The following is a 13,687-nucleotide window of genomic DNA, read 5'->3' as shown; positions in this document are numbered from 1 at the left end:
ATATCTTCAACACCTCGCTGAGCCAGACAGTCATCCGCCATCCATAGCAATCATACCGCTACCAAAGAAATCACTTGTGTCATGTCTAAACAACTACCATGCCATAGCACTGACTCCAATTATGATGAAGTGCAAAAATCCCACAACAGCTCATTAATAAACTAAACTTGTTGGCCTAAATACTTCCTCTGTAATTGGATCCTGGACTTTCTAACTGGAAGTCATCAGTCAGCTACGACACCTCTAGCACAACCACACTGAGCACAGGTGCTCCACAAGGCTGTGTGCTTAGCCCGCTGCTCTTCACGCTGCTGACCCATGACTGCACTGCCAAGTTCAGCTCCAACCACATCATTAAGTTCGCGGATGACACAATTGTGGTAGGTTAAACATAAATTGTAAGGCCAAACAAAGGTGATTGAACTCCAAGATGAAAATAACAGCATTTCAACGACACGGCGACAAATACACTCTACAAACACAACTCTTTCTCTTCTCCGTTGGAGCGCAACAACACCACGCCCCCTACACTGCCACTCTGAGAGGCTCTTTTTATACCCAATCATGTTGCCAATTGACCTAATAAGTTGCAAATTCGTCCTCCAGCTGTTCCTTATATGTACATTTAACTTTTCCGGCCTCTTATTACTACCTGTCCCAACTTTTTTGGAATGTGAAGCTCTCGTGAAATCCAAAATTAGCCAATATTTGGCATGACATTTCAAAATGCCTCACTTTCAACATATATGTTGAATATGTTATCTATATTCTATTGTGAATAAAATATAAGTTTAAGATTTGTAAATTATTCCATTCCTTTTTTGCTCACAATTTGTATAGTGTCCCAACTTTTTTGGAATCTGTTTTTTATTAAAATACTGCTATTCAGGTCTATAACTCCTCCCCGAACTTCCCTCTGCCCTGTATCTTAGTCTCTCATTGGCTGTAGGTCATCACTCTGATAATTTGCCAGAATCAGAATTTAAGCAAATATCATTTATTATCTTAATGAGTGCGGCTCTTGTGCTGTGATGCAGTCGGAAACCAGATTTGAAAATTGTCCAGGTATCCATTTGAGTTTAAGTATTTGTTCAGCTGATTAAAGACTACCTTTTCAATTATCTTGCCTATAAAAGGAAGATTTGATATTGGTCTATAGTTTCTCAATATGGTGTTATCAAGATTGCTCTTTTTCAGAAGGGAGTTAACTGCAGTTTTCAGGGAGTTTGAAAAAGATCCAGAAAGAAGTGAGGCATTCACCACTTCTTAGAGATCTGCTTCTTAACAGTTAAGCACCCTTTTGAAAAAAATATGTGTGAAGTGTGTCAAGATAGCAGGTTGACAATTTGAGGTGCTGTACTATTTCTTCCAAAATTTTGCTACCAGTTTCTTCGAAGGCAGACATAGTATCTTATTTTTGATATTGCAATCAAATGTGTCTGACCTCTGCATAACTTGGGGATGTGCTAATCACCTTCCTGAAATCATCGATCTTCTCAGAAAAGAAGGAATCAAACTCCTCACACTTTCTGATGGAGAGCATTTCACTGGCAATCTGACTTTGGTTTTTGGGGTTTGTCAGTGTCTCAACAGTAGCAAAAAGAGTGTGAGTGTTGTTTAAATTACTTAAAAGTTAAGTTACATTTGCTCAGCTTTTCTGCATTGCCTTTTCATACTCTATACTGCGGTTGATTTTCTTCAAGCTGATTACTGTCTGCTTGTCTTCTTGCTTACTTTCACAGGAGCTATGTCATCAATAACATTGTTAACTTTTGAGTTAAAGGAATCAAGGATAAAATCAACAGAGTCTGCAGAAATGCTTGGTGTTAGAGATATAGCCTCCATAAATAGCACAGTGTTTTCATTAATGCATCTCTTTCTGACAGAGACAGATTTAGATTCAGTGGTAGCAGAGATCAATATATATATAAAAAAATATAGAAGGGATCAAAAGTGATTTTATCCAAAGTGACTTATAAATCACAAGCAATTTGCCATAACAGGGCAGTCTTTTTAAATGTTCAGGGGAACTTATACTACCGTTCAGTACTTTTTATTCAACAAGGATGCATCAAATCTTTCCAAATTTAAGACCTTTACATTATTTCAAATGAATGCTGTTTTTAAATATATGCTTTTAAATATTCTATTTGTCAAAAAATGTAGCATGGTTTCCGCAAAAATATTAACATCTGTTTTTAGCATTGATGTCAGTAAGAGATGTTTCTTGAGCAACAAATCAGCATATTAGAATGATTTCTGTGGGATCATGTGTCAGTCAGTGATGACTGGAGTAATGATGCTGAAAATTCAGCTTTGGAATAAAAACTCATCAAATGATTAAATTACATTTTTAAATATCTGAAATTATAAATCAGTTACTTAATTGATAACTTAATTGTGATAATATTTCACAATATTTGTGTTTTTATTGTAATATACTGTTGTTGTTTTCTTTATAAGACTAATGCAGTCTTATTGAGCATAAGATACTAATGAAAAAACTATGTGTACTAAAAAAATAAATTTATTTTTGCCTGTTCTAATTATTATTATTTTTTTAATGTTTTTCTTTCTTTTCTTTTTTTTACACAATATATTTAAAATCTCCAAATGACTTGCTCTGACTTGTTTTTAGTGTAAATATATCTGTTCAAGTTTAATGCTGTCACACTAAATATGATCTTTGTTGTTTTTATGCCATAAAAATGCTGCTCTAAATACAAAAACAAATCATATAGTTGGATGGTTGGGTGTATAATTCAAATCTAGACACTAGTGTCATTACCTTTAATGCATTAATATGAAAGGCTAATAATCACACCTGCTTTTATACTTGTCATGATACACTGTTGAGGGAACACGCTGGATTCAGGAGTAAACATTTAACAGCTTTTTAATCAAGGAAACACTGGGAATAATTCATAACAGGAGCTTGATCAGCACACATAGACAACAAGTAGACCCAACAGAGACTGACTGCACAGACTAGGACTTAAGGACGATTGGGGAAACACAGGAGCATGGGATGCCCAATCAAACTAAAAAGACAGAACGCGGACAGGAACAAGACCAAATAATAATAATAGGATATACATATGAAAGATGTTGCATTATTTGTCTACCAGATAATCAAAATGAACGCAGTGTCTAAAAATCCTGTAAAAGTTAAAGATATTCAGTGAAAATTGTTCGCAGTGTTTTACAAATAACTGATACATATGCATAAAACACAAATTTCTTTCTTGGCAAGTCGCGATAGCTGGTGTTGTTCATTGCTTAGGCATCGACCAATAAAATGTCTTCATTCGCACCAAAGCCTCGCCCCTGGCTCTGCTCTCTCACCTGCATACAAGTGCACAAGTGAGTTTTGCAACTGGAATAGTGCAAAAGGGGTAGCAAAAGTCAGAGCGCTAGGATTTGAAGTTGTATTGCCAGATCTGAGAGGTTTTAAGTGCCGACTTGACGTTGTGCAGCGAAACTGAAGTAAAGCGCAAAAGTAAATATGTCTTAAACATTTGTGTATGTAATTTTCTTCATGTGAATGTCATTCTACACATTTGCAACTATTAATCTACAACTTCCAATTCAAAAACACTGGTGTTTTGATCACTGTCTGTGAGTGCAAATTGAAAGATTCAGCTTTTCACATCAGAGCTATGAGTGTAAATTTCAACTTACAAATACTAATGTTAATATGAAGTTCTCACATTCAGATCAATAAGCTCTCGACTTTTGCTACTGTATTATCTTCATACCATGATTGTTCCAGAATTAATAAACAGTAGTGTGGTGTCACTTATACTGCCTCACTGCCCAATGATCTGTGTGCACAGATGTGTGTGTCTACGGCTGTCCTATCTAAAGCTCAAGTCACTGCATTATGCATACAAAGGGCATGAATAAGCATCCCATTGCAAAAAAGGTTATGTTTGGGGGCTAGAATGTCCAATGGCAGTGTTTAGGCTTTACATTTGCACGTCATCCATAAGCACTTGGTTTGTGTAATAGTTGTAGCCTGCAGAGTGAGACTTTAAATTTCAAGCTGTGCAATGCAAGGCAGGCCTGCCAGCCCATAAGTCAACAAGTCAGGTCTCCAGCTAGGTGATATCTGATTCTCAGAGGCACTTGTTTACCTCAACAGCCTGCCTACTGCTTTTACTGCCTTCCTATTTTACTTGGGTTGCACTGTGGGCCAGTGTGCTGTCATACACCTGTCTGTGTATGTTCTGTTCATTTGGTTTCACCCTTACTGAAATGTGTGACTCATTTGCCCCCCAAGGGCTCTGTTTTGTTGGATACAATGCTTCTGACAAAAGCTGCCACCTTGAATGCTAATGTGGTGCTTTCTGGTCTTGGAGGGCCAAGTTGAGCTTGTTAATAACCTCAAGGTGTGCTAAGCAGGAGGGTTGAAGAGTAGCCAGTAATAAGCTGTCAATTTAATTTTTTGCTGCAAAGGTTGACATGTTACAAGGAGGGAAAAATATGATCAAAGAAAAGAGACATACCAGTTCACCTGACTCAGATAAGGCAGAAAGCTTTCTTGAATTCTGAAAAGCAACTTACTTTTATGTCTTTACTGTAAGCAATTCACCTGCTGAATTATTTAGCAGTGTGAATATGGAGTTATAAGATTAAAGTGAAAAGTGTTAAAGAAAAAAATCGCATTATTTGAAAAAGAGAATGGCACCTTTTTATAATGCAGCAATTTCAGTCTGATTGCTTAGAAAAGTAATTGCTCAAAATGCTGTATTCTAAGCATCACATTTCAAGCTGTTACTCAACTGTCTCCACCATGGAAGAAATGTGTATTTGTGACTGCACAGACAAAACTTGGAATTATTATTATTATTTTTTTTACATCAGGTTTATTTGAAGACCAGTGTATGCACAAATTAGCTCTCCTAGTATGTGCTTCTCATTTCAGCAAAGCAAGCAGCCAGACAATATCAACACTCTTTGGGAAGTGCTTGTGCGCATATATTATCACATTTATGGCAAAGAAACTACATGATGAGGTATTTGAGTATCCACCTGCATATAAAAACAGAGTATGTATGCATGTAGTAACTGTTTCTTTGATGCTTATTAATGCATACCTAGTACCTTATAATTGACATATCTTCACACTTTCTATAGATTTATCTCTGTATTTTTATGAAGTGAAAACACATAAATGCAGTTATTTATTGAAATGCATTTTCAGTGCACCTGACGTATCTGTTTTAAATGTCCTCGAGAAACTTGATTTTTAATGCAAATAATAGATAAAAGTAACCTTTAAGTAGTAATTTAAAAACTGTGATTTTATTTATTTTCTAAATGGTGCTGCACATGGCTGCCTCGGTTTGTAAGTCCTTGGTACTGTTACTATTTTTCTTTGTTTGTCCTGTTTTAAGTAATTTTTTTTTCCAATCAGCTTTACTAAAGATGAGCTCTTAGACATCAGTAATGGCATGCCAAATAATTTTTTGCCAACTTTTGATCATTAAGACATTTTACTGGATATTTCAGTTAGAGGAGCTGTGATCCTATAGAAGTGCTCCAAGTGAAACAAATGAGAGAAGTGGTGTGCTCATAAAATTCCGAATTGAGCAGCTTGCTGTCTGGAGCAGTCACAACAACCTGGAACTGAACATGCTTAAAACTGTGAAGATGACTATGGACTTTAAGAGTAACCCCCTGCACTCCCCCCTTCCACCATCATGAATAGCATTGTGGCAGTTGTGGAGTCATTCAGATTCCTGGGCACCACCATCTCACAGGACCTGAAGTGGGACAATCACATTGATTCCATTGTAAAAAAGGCCCAGTAGAGGATGTACTTCCTTCGTCAGCTGAAAAAGTTCAACCTTCCATAGGCGCAGATGACAGTTTTACTCAGCTGTTATTGAGTCGGTTCTGTGCACTTCACTAACTGTCTGGCAGACAGTTACAGATCTCTGTGCACTAGAACATCTAGGCCTAAGAAGTTTATTTTTATGTTTTTACAGCTTAAGCCTAGTACATGGCTACTATATGGCTTAAAACATCGGCAGATCGCTGTGCTATTTACATTATAGTGATATCGTTGACTTGATTGCAAATGATTGCACAGATGCTATTTAAACTGAACTGAGATGATGACATCACTGAATTCAATGATGAACTGCCTTAACTGTCATTTTGCATTTTTGACACACTGTTTTGGGTATTCCATATTGGTACTTTTAGGTTCCAATATGCTTTGACGCAATCTTTTTTGTTTAAAGCGGTATATAAATAAAAGTGTCTTGCCTTGGAAGTTGTCGTGGTGTTCACATTACGCGACACTACATAAATGATCCGCAACAGGGGGCCACACAATACAGCAGCTGACAACAACCCTGTCACCCAGTGACTCTACACGGACCCTAAACCACATTTTGTTACAAAAATACACATGAGAAGTGGAATGGGAATGACACAAGTGAAACAGGAGTTGTTACTTTGGAAAATGGACGTTGAGAAGAAATCAGTGCTGCAAACTGTTTGCGTAATGATCTGTTCTGAAAAATGTTGCTCCATTTCTTGTGTCCAAACTTTTTTTAAAGCCATGTTGCTGCTTCTGTTTTGTTTCTGCTGATAGTTGCTCTCTCATTGGCTGTAGCTCGTCGGGACACCTGACACAACGTTATGTCGAGTCGGCCGACCATTCCAGATATTTAGCTTGCTAGATATTTGTTTGCCGTCTGAGAGGGGTCGGCAATGCATCAGTGAGACTCTTTTAAGTGTCGTTGAGGATTTCACACATAAAGATTGTAGAGTGCTGATAACCCGCTGATACTGTACTAAAAATTCCAGATGTATACACATTATTGTTTTTTATTTTTATTTTTTCCTTAGTCTTATTTAAATGTTATTTCTGATCTCAGTGTCATATATTTATGTATGTATGTATGTACCAAGAACTCCTAGAAACACAACAAATTCCTTGTGTGTTTGCACACCCTTGGCGAATAAAGCTAATTCTGATTGTTATATTTGCAAAATCCAAACAAAGTCATACAAATTCCTTAGCTGAGGAATAGCCTAGCGAAATGACTGGCCATTTTGTTGAAAAAAATAATGATAAATAAAGAAATATATATATAATATATATATATATATATATATATATATATATATATATATATATATATATATATATATAATATTTCTTTATTAACCACAAATGCTTGTCTTGCATTAGCGCGACCCCATGCATTATATAGTCACGTTGAAAAGGTTGATGTAGGAGGAAGTACCAACCCAGTGTTTGCAAAGTGAACATGCAAAGAAAGTCAAAAACCCTTTACAAAAAAGGTAAAACAATGATTTGTCACATGTTTGTTTCCATTTAGGTCATTTGTGGTTAAAAAGAATATACTTTTTTTTTTTTTTAAAGAAAATGACTGATCATTTCGCTAGATAAGACCAGCAGGGATCGTGTAGAGCCCTTTGAAGCTCCATTGAAACTGCAGTTTGTAAGTTCAAACTGTTGAGCACCACCATAGAAGTCCATTATATAGAGTAAACTCTTGGAATATTTTGCTAAAAATACTTAATTAATAAATATTACACTGGCTCTTTGTGAGTGAAACTCAAAACAAACTTGAAACTTGAAAACAAGTTGATAAAAAAGTTTCTGAAATTCATTGGTCTTTTAAGGCAATTGCCAGCAGCAATAAAGAACTTTTTGAGAGAGATTAAAAAAATAAATAAATCCCAAGTCCTAAAAAGTATTTTCAGTGCTGTTAAACCAACAAAAGCATGGTGCAGAACTAAGGTGGGTGCTTGATTGGCTTCACTAATTACAGATTACATGCTATTTAGTTAAGAAATAGGATTTCCCTGAAGATCATCCGTGTTTTTGTCTTTACATGTTACAATCAATAAAGTGATAAATAGTCTTGTGAAGTAATTTACCTATGCCTTGTTGTTGTTGTTTTTTTCCATTTCCTCTTTCTCTCTGAAGAAAACTGGATGCATTCATATATGATGCAGCTGTCCTGAATTACATGGCTCGTAAGGACGAGGGCTGCAAAGTAATGACCATTGGCTCTGGCAAAGTGTTCGCTACAACAGGATATGGCATTGCCTTACACAAAAACTCCCAATGGAAGCGGCCACTAGACCTTGCCCTCCTGCAGCTAGTAGGAGATGGTAAGAGAATTTCTACATAAAATGAATACCTAGATATACCCCAGGTGTATCTAATGGTGGATTGTTTGTGGAGTTGTAATCTCCTATACTCAGTCTCAAACCCCCAATTTTCAATATCACAAACAAACATTCCTATTGTTTGGTTTTCATAGTGAGTGAGCAGAATTTTTTTGTAAATGAAACCTTTATGAGTGGTTTTACACTTGTTATTCTGATTCTCTCAGGTACCTCCACATTTCTCTGTTTCAAATATGCACATATTCACATGCTTTTATCCTGCAATGCTTGTTTTCTTTAATGAGACTTGATGAGGAACCTAGTGAGTTGCACCATAATGATCAAAGAATAAATGTGAAAGGGAGCTGGAAGAGTCTCAATGAAATATGATACATTATATTAGAAAAATTGTCACAGCAAATGAATATAATTATGAATATACAAAGCGTCACTTCATTAAATAGTGCAGTAGTCGAACACCTTGATTTTTCATTTTGACACATTCCCATTTGGATTTAAATACTAAGGGCTGATTTTGCTTGTTTGAATTAATTAATCAAATTAAAATTAGTAGGACTTCAGTTCCTATGATTAAATTTAACCTAAGCCATATATTTCAAGGCCATATTGTCATAAATTGAAACATGCAATTAACCTGCGGATCAGCACGGTTTTGTTTTTATGCTTTGTTTCATATGAAATGAGGATTTAGTGAAGGAATAATCCTCAATTTAAAGCCATCATCTAAATTTTTCATTTATCATTTATCATTTTTTCTGCCAGAAACATACCCTTGTTGTGCGTTTATTTTTTCCAGTGACATTTTCACTCTAATAAATGTACTAATGGCTATTGTTGGGAGGTAGGTCCATTAGTCTAGAGCTTTCATCTCCAAACTTCTACAGGTCTGTCTTACCACAAGAGCCTCGAAACCAGGCTGTTTCAGACCTCCATTAAGCTGATATTATCCTCCATTCTCACTTACTCTGCTTCTCACTTTCCACCTCCTTGCCTTTCATGATTCTTTTCCGCAGTGTTTCATTTCCATTTTCAACTTTTTGGTAACACAGTGTAATAATAACTGAAGCTAAAGCAAGATCTTCCCTGTCTGTAGTACTGCCCGCCTGATATATCATTTAGCCGATATTATCGGCCAATATGAGCCTGCCGCCGATATATCGGTATCAGCGAATATGCAACCGATATGCTGCCAATATGAATTATTATATTTTTTTTACAGAACATATAACAGATTAAATGCTTCGGAATTGTGTAATTACTTAGTTTGTCCAGCAGAGTGTGCTCCATTGTTTGCTACTGGCGACCCAGATCGGTGAATTTGTAGAGATTTCACCCAATTCTGCTGCTTCAAATTATCCACCGGCCTCCCACAATCCAGAATTCATGCTCATGAAAGAATTTAATTGAAAAGAATACTGTACTATAATATAGCCTACACATAAAGAATATCAGCCAATATATTGGTATCCATCTTTTTAACCCCTAATATGGATATAACCCCCCCCCCATAGCCTTTCTTTTTAATTTTTTTCCTTCTGTCCATCTGTCTTTTCCCCTGTTTGTAGGCCTATTTATCTTTCATGCTTCTTATCTCCTGTCATTGTGCACATATTTTCCTTTTTTTTTCAGATGAAATTGACATGCTTGAACGACTCTGGCTGTCTGGGATCTGCCATAATGATAAGATTGAGGTGATGAGTTCCAAGCTGGACATAGACAACATGGCGGGAGTGTTCTATATGCTTCTGGTTGCCATGGGCCTAAGTCTGCTGGTGTTTGCATGGGAGCATCTTGTCTATTGGAAGCTACGCCACTGTTTGGGCCGCTCTGGAGGAATGGATTTCCTACTGGCTTTTAGTCGGGTGAGTGACCCAAATATAAGGCAAGATGATATAAATAGTAGGGCTGTCATTTGTTTTTTGATTAAAATGTTAATGCATTCAGTTCATTTTTAAGAACAGAAAGTCAAATAATATGTGTAATTATTGTTCATCAATTTGTTCTAATGGCACTCAAAATATATGTGCATGCTACCCCCACCAATGACCCACATTCCTCTGCCGATGATTACATTAACATTTTTATGAATGATGGCATTCCATTTGTGGATGATGTTTCACTTTTTTGAGCTTCGGTGATAATTAAATTTCATCATATAAAGGCTGCAAATGACTTTACAATTGTTAAACGTCCCATCTGGGTTTGATTTATAAATAAATAATCTGTAGAATAATGATTTTCTCAGTCATTTAGGCCGCTGATAAATGGGAGCTCCCATAGGGAATTTTGTGCCTGTGTGTGAGAAACTTTCAAAGTGGCTCCAAATTGTTTCAGTCAGTTCAGAAAGAATAAATGTGTTATTTCATACATAATATTTAAAATGTATTTAAATGTATTTGCAAGTAAAAGGAAAGATTACTCTTTTTGCAATTCTTGTTGAGGACAAAGACTGACACACAATAATCTCTTGTAATCAGGCATTAAATCCTTAGAAGGGGACTTTGCAGCACACCCCATTATTTCCTGTCATTTGTAAAATGTGATGGCACATCCAGCATTACTATTGTGCACACAGAGGGATTTTATGAAAGCCCATAACTTCTCTCATAGTAATGAATAGGGGTGGAAAAGGATGATAGAAGATGGATCATTTATTCATTCTGTATTATCAATATCTTTGTGTACATTGTGGAAAGAATGAGAAGCACCTTAAAGCCCCTTGCAAACAACCAGACATTTTCTAAATGTCTAAATCGGGTTGTATGTCACCAAGGGGAATAGTATGATATCCTGAACTGTTTGCTAAGTAAATCTTTTGCTTGTTATCTCTTACAGGGCATGTACAGCTGCTGCAATTTTGAGGATGAAACAGCTCCTGGAGGTTCCCAAAGCACACTTACTCAATATCATCATGTCTCCATGGTTCCTCCTCCTCCACCGCCTCATGTGATCTCTACAGCTGTTGCCAATCCCCCAATCGCTATGGCACAACAACAACATCAACAGCAGCAGCAGCAGCAACAAAAGCAACACCACCAGCAGCCACCGGTATACAATGCTCTTCTTCCTGGCAACCCTCCTTCAGGTGGACATTCTGGAATGGCATTAGGGCCATTGAACAGTCCCATTCTTGGAGCACCCATGCCTTGCTCTACATTCCTACCAAGGCATGATCGTCGATTAGCTGTTGTGAATCGGTGGACACATCCAAATGTGGGCCCTGAGAAGCCTGGTGGTGTGAACAGTGGGAAAACAGACTTAACACAATTCCAAGGCATGCCCCCTTACTGGGGTGCAGGAATAAGAGGAGGAGAGGGGGGTCTGAATGAGTACAAGAGATACTATGGGCCAATTGATCCAGAAGGCTTAGGGGTCTCTGCTGAACCTCAAAACATAGGCACCCAAACTCCAAAAACTAAGCACCGGGGGACAAAATCCTCTGGAAACCCACGGTTACCTACTAAAGGTCAAGCCTCTGGACACTTACCAATTAACCCTGCTTTGCCACATCCCTCTCCACCTCTGCAATCTATCTGGAGGAGAAGCAGCGTCTCAAAAAGGAAGGGTTCAGGGGGGCCACTCTATGAAAACATCCTTCCATTCGGTAGGAGAGGTGGTGGCAGATATGGAATGAGGGATGGTGGTGGGAGAAGAGGACGTCGTCCTCCTCCTCTTCCTCTGCCTATACCTATGCCCCTCTCTTCTCCAACACAGACTCCACCCTCACCTTCTCCATATTTATGCTACACATCCACTTCCTCCAGCACCTCCAGCACTTCCAGTTCATCCTCTTCTTCAGAGTCAGTCTCCCGATCCAATTCTCCCTCTTCTTCATCATCATACACATCATCACAGAGCTTCAGATATCGGGCAGATGCACGAGATGCGTATGAGGACTATGACACAGATGAGCTAACGGAGGAGTCAAGCTTGCTTTTGGGGAGGAGAAAAAGTCATTCCCAGATATCTTTTCGATCCTTGCCTAGCAGTCCTCCAGCACCACCTATACCACCCCGTAAACCTTGCGGACAGAGGCCGCAGATTAGAGACAGAGCAGGCAGCCAGATTGCACAGCTTCAAGAGTGGTGGGCCTCTTGGGGAGAGAAAGAAAAGTGTAGAAGAGCAACTGGAGATAGAGATGTTAAGCAGGAGAAACGACATCATAAAGAAATTGAAAGAGAGAGAAAGAGGAGGAAGAAGGGTAGAAAGAAAAAGAAGAGAGAAGAGCGTGAAAAAGAAAGGGAGCGTAAAAGGCGTAAGGTGAAAAAGAAAAAGAAAAAAGATGAAAAATCAAGAAGAAGGGAGAGGGAAAAACGATCTGAACAAGAGGAAGTAGATATGGACAGGAAAGATGTCTTTGAAAAAGGAATAGCACAGGAATACTCTTCTTATCCTGCACTGAGGCGAAGCTCTTTCCGAAAAAAGAGTGAAAGCTCTACAAGGAGTTATGAGAGGGATATTATCAGAGATGGAGTAAAGAGAGATAGGGATGATCAAGGTGGAGAAGATGAAGAAGGCAGTAGAGGAATGGAAAGGCTTCAGAGAAGCCCAAAATCACAACGCCACTCCAGGCCAAGGTCCAACAACAAGAATTTTTCTTGCTCAAACAAAACTTCTTCAACCGTTAAATTTTGGAGTAGCAGAAACCCAACTTCCGATTCACCATCATCATTTGTACCCTTGCTTCCCATATATAAAAGACGAAAGTCTGTAGGAGCTGAGAGAAATGAGCAAGAAAGAGGTGGAGAAAATCACCCACTTTTGGGAAAAAACAAGAGAGTTAAGCCTTGCTCGAGAGAAGGCCTGTCATTTCATGAATGGGATTCCAAGGAAGAAGAAGAAAATGAGGAGTCTGAAGTGGAAAGACATAGGCCAGAAGAACAGGGGCGACAACGAGAAAGCAGAGGAATGGACTCTGAATCCGAAAGGGATAGAGAAAAAAACTGTTGAGATATACACAGATGATGAAGGTTCCTCAGGAGAGTTTGGTAAGTTTGAGAGATATTGGGAAGGTCATGAAGGAAGGGCAGTTGGAGGAATTGGAGGAGGGGGATGGTTCTTTGGCACCTACCCTGCCAGAGAAAGAGGAGGCAGCATAAACAGTAGAGATGATTCATTTTTGGGGTGGGGTGGTGGAGAAAGTAGCTTGGGTTTCAGAGCAGGAACAGGGTGGGGATCAGAAGGATTAGGATCAAATCAGTTGCCTCCAACTCCATTGACTCCCCCACCTCCTCGAAGATACTGGTCTGTTGATAAATTACCAGTGAAGACCGAAAAGAAATCTAAAAGCAGGTCTCAAGAGAAGAGTCGACTTCACACATCCTGTTCCTGCCAGTCACCCAATCACTTTGCCAGCACTCACTCTAAATGGAATCGGGTGACTTCTAGGAGTCAGGAGGAGCTACTCCCTCACTGCCATAGTTTCAGCAGCAGTGTAAGACCCAAACGGCAATCATCCAAACCGGAACGGGCTCAGAGCCAGGCAAAATCTGGAAGCCAAACCAAC

At 38.4% G+C, this 13,687-nt stretch overlaps 1 protein-coding gene across 4 annotated transcripts in view; it reads left to right on the top strand.

The window, feature by feature from the left end:
- The window catches only part of LOC113093041 (glutamate receptor ionotropic, NMDA 2D), a 76,144-nt gene extending 63,000 nt beyond the window's left edge, over positions 1 to 13,144 (top strand). For all 4 annotated transcript variants that reach the window (XM_026258870.1, XM_026258867.1, XM_026258868.1 and 1 more), the window contains 3 exons: positions 7,976 to 8,163; positions 9,811 to 10,043; positions 11,017 to 13,144. In XM_026258870.1, coding sequence (XP_026114655.1) covers positions 7,976 to 8,163; positions 9,811 to 10,043; positions 11,017 to 13,131 — 2,536 coding nt within the window. In that variant the 3' untranslated portion in view covers positions 13,132 to 13,144. The remainder of the gene's footprint in view (positions 1 to 7,975; positions 8,164 to 9,810; positions 10,044 to 11,016) is intronic.
- The last annotated feature ends 543 nt before the right edge of the window (positions 13,145 to 13,687 follow it).

Source organism: Carassius auratus, unplaced genomic scaffold, assembly GCF_003368295.1.
Source record: "Carassius auratus strain Wakin unplaced genomic scaffold, ASM336829v1 scaf_tig00214847, whole genome shotgun sequence".
Lineage (NCBI taxonomy): Eukaryota > Metazoa > Chordata > Actinopteri > Cypriniformes > Cyprinidae > Carassius > Carassius auratus.
The sequence above is the reverse complement of the archived record's forward strand: the minus strand, read 5'-3'. Positions and strand labels throughout refer to the sequence as shown.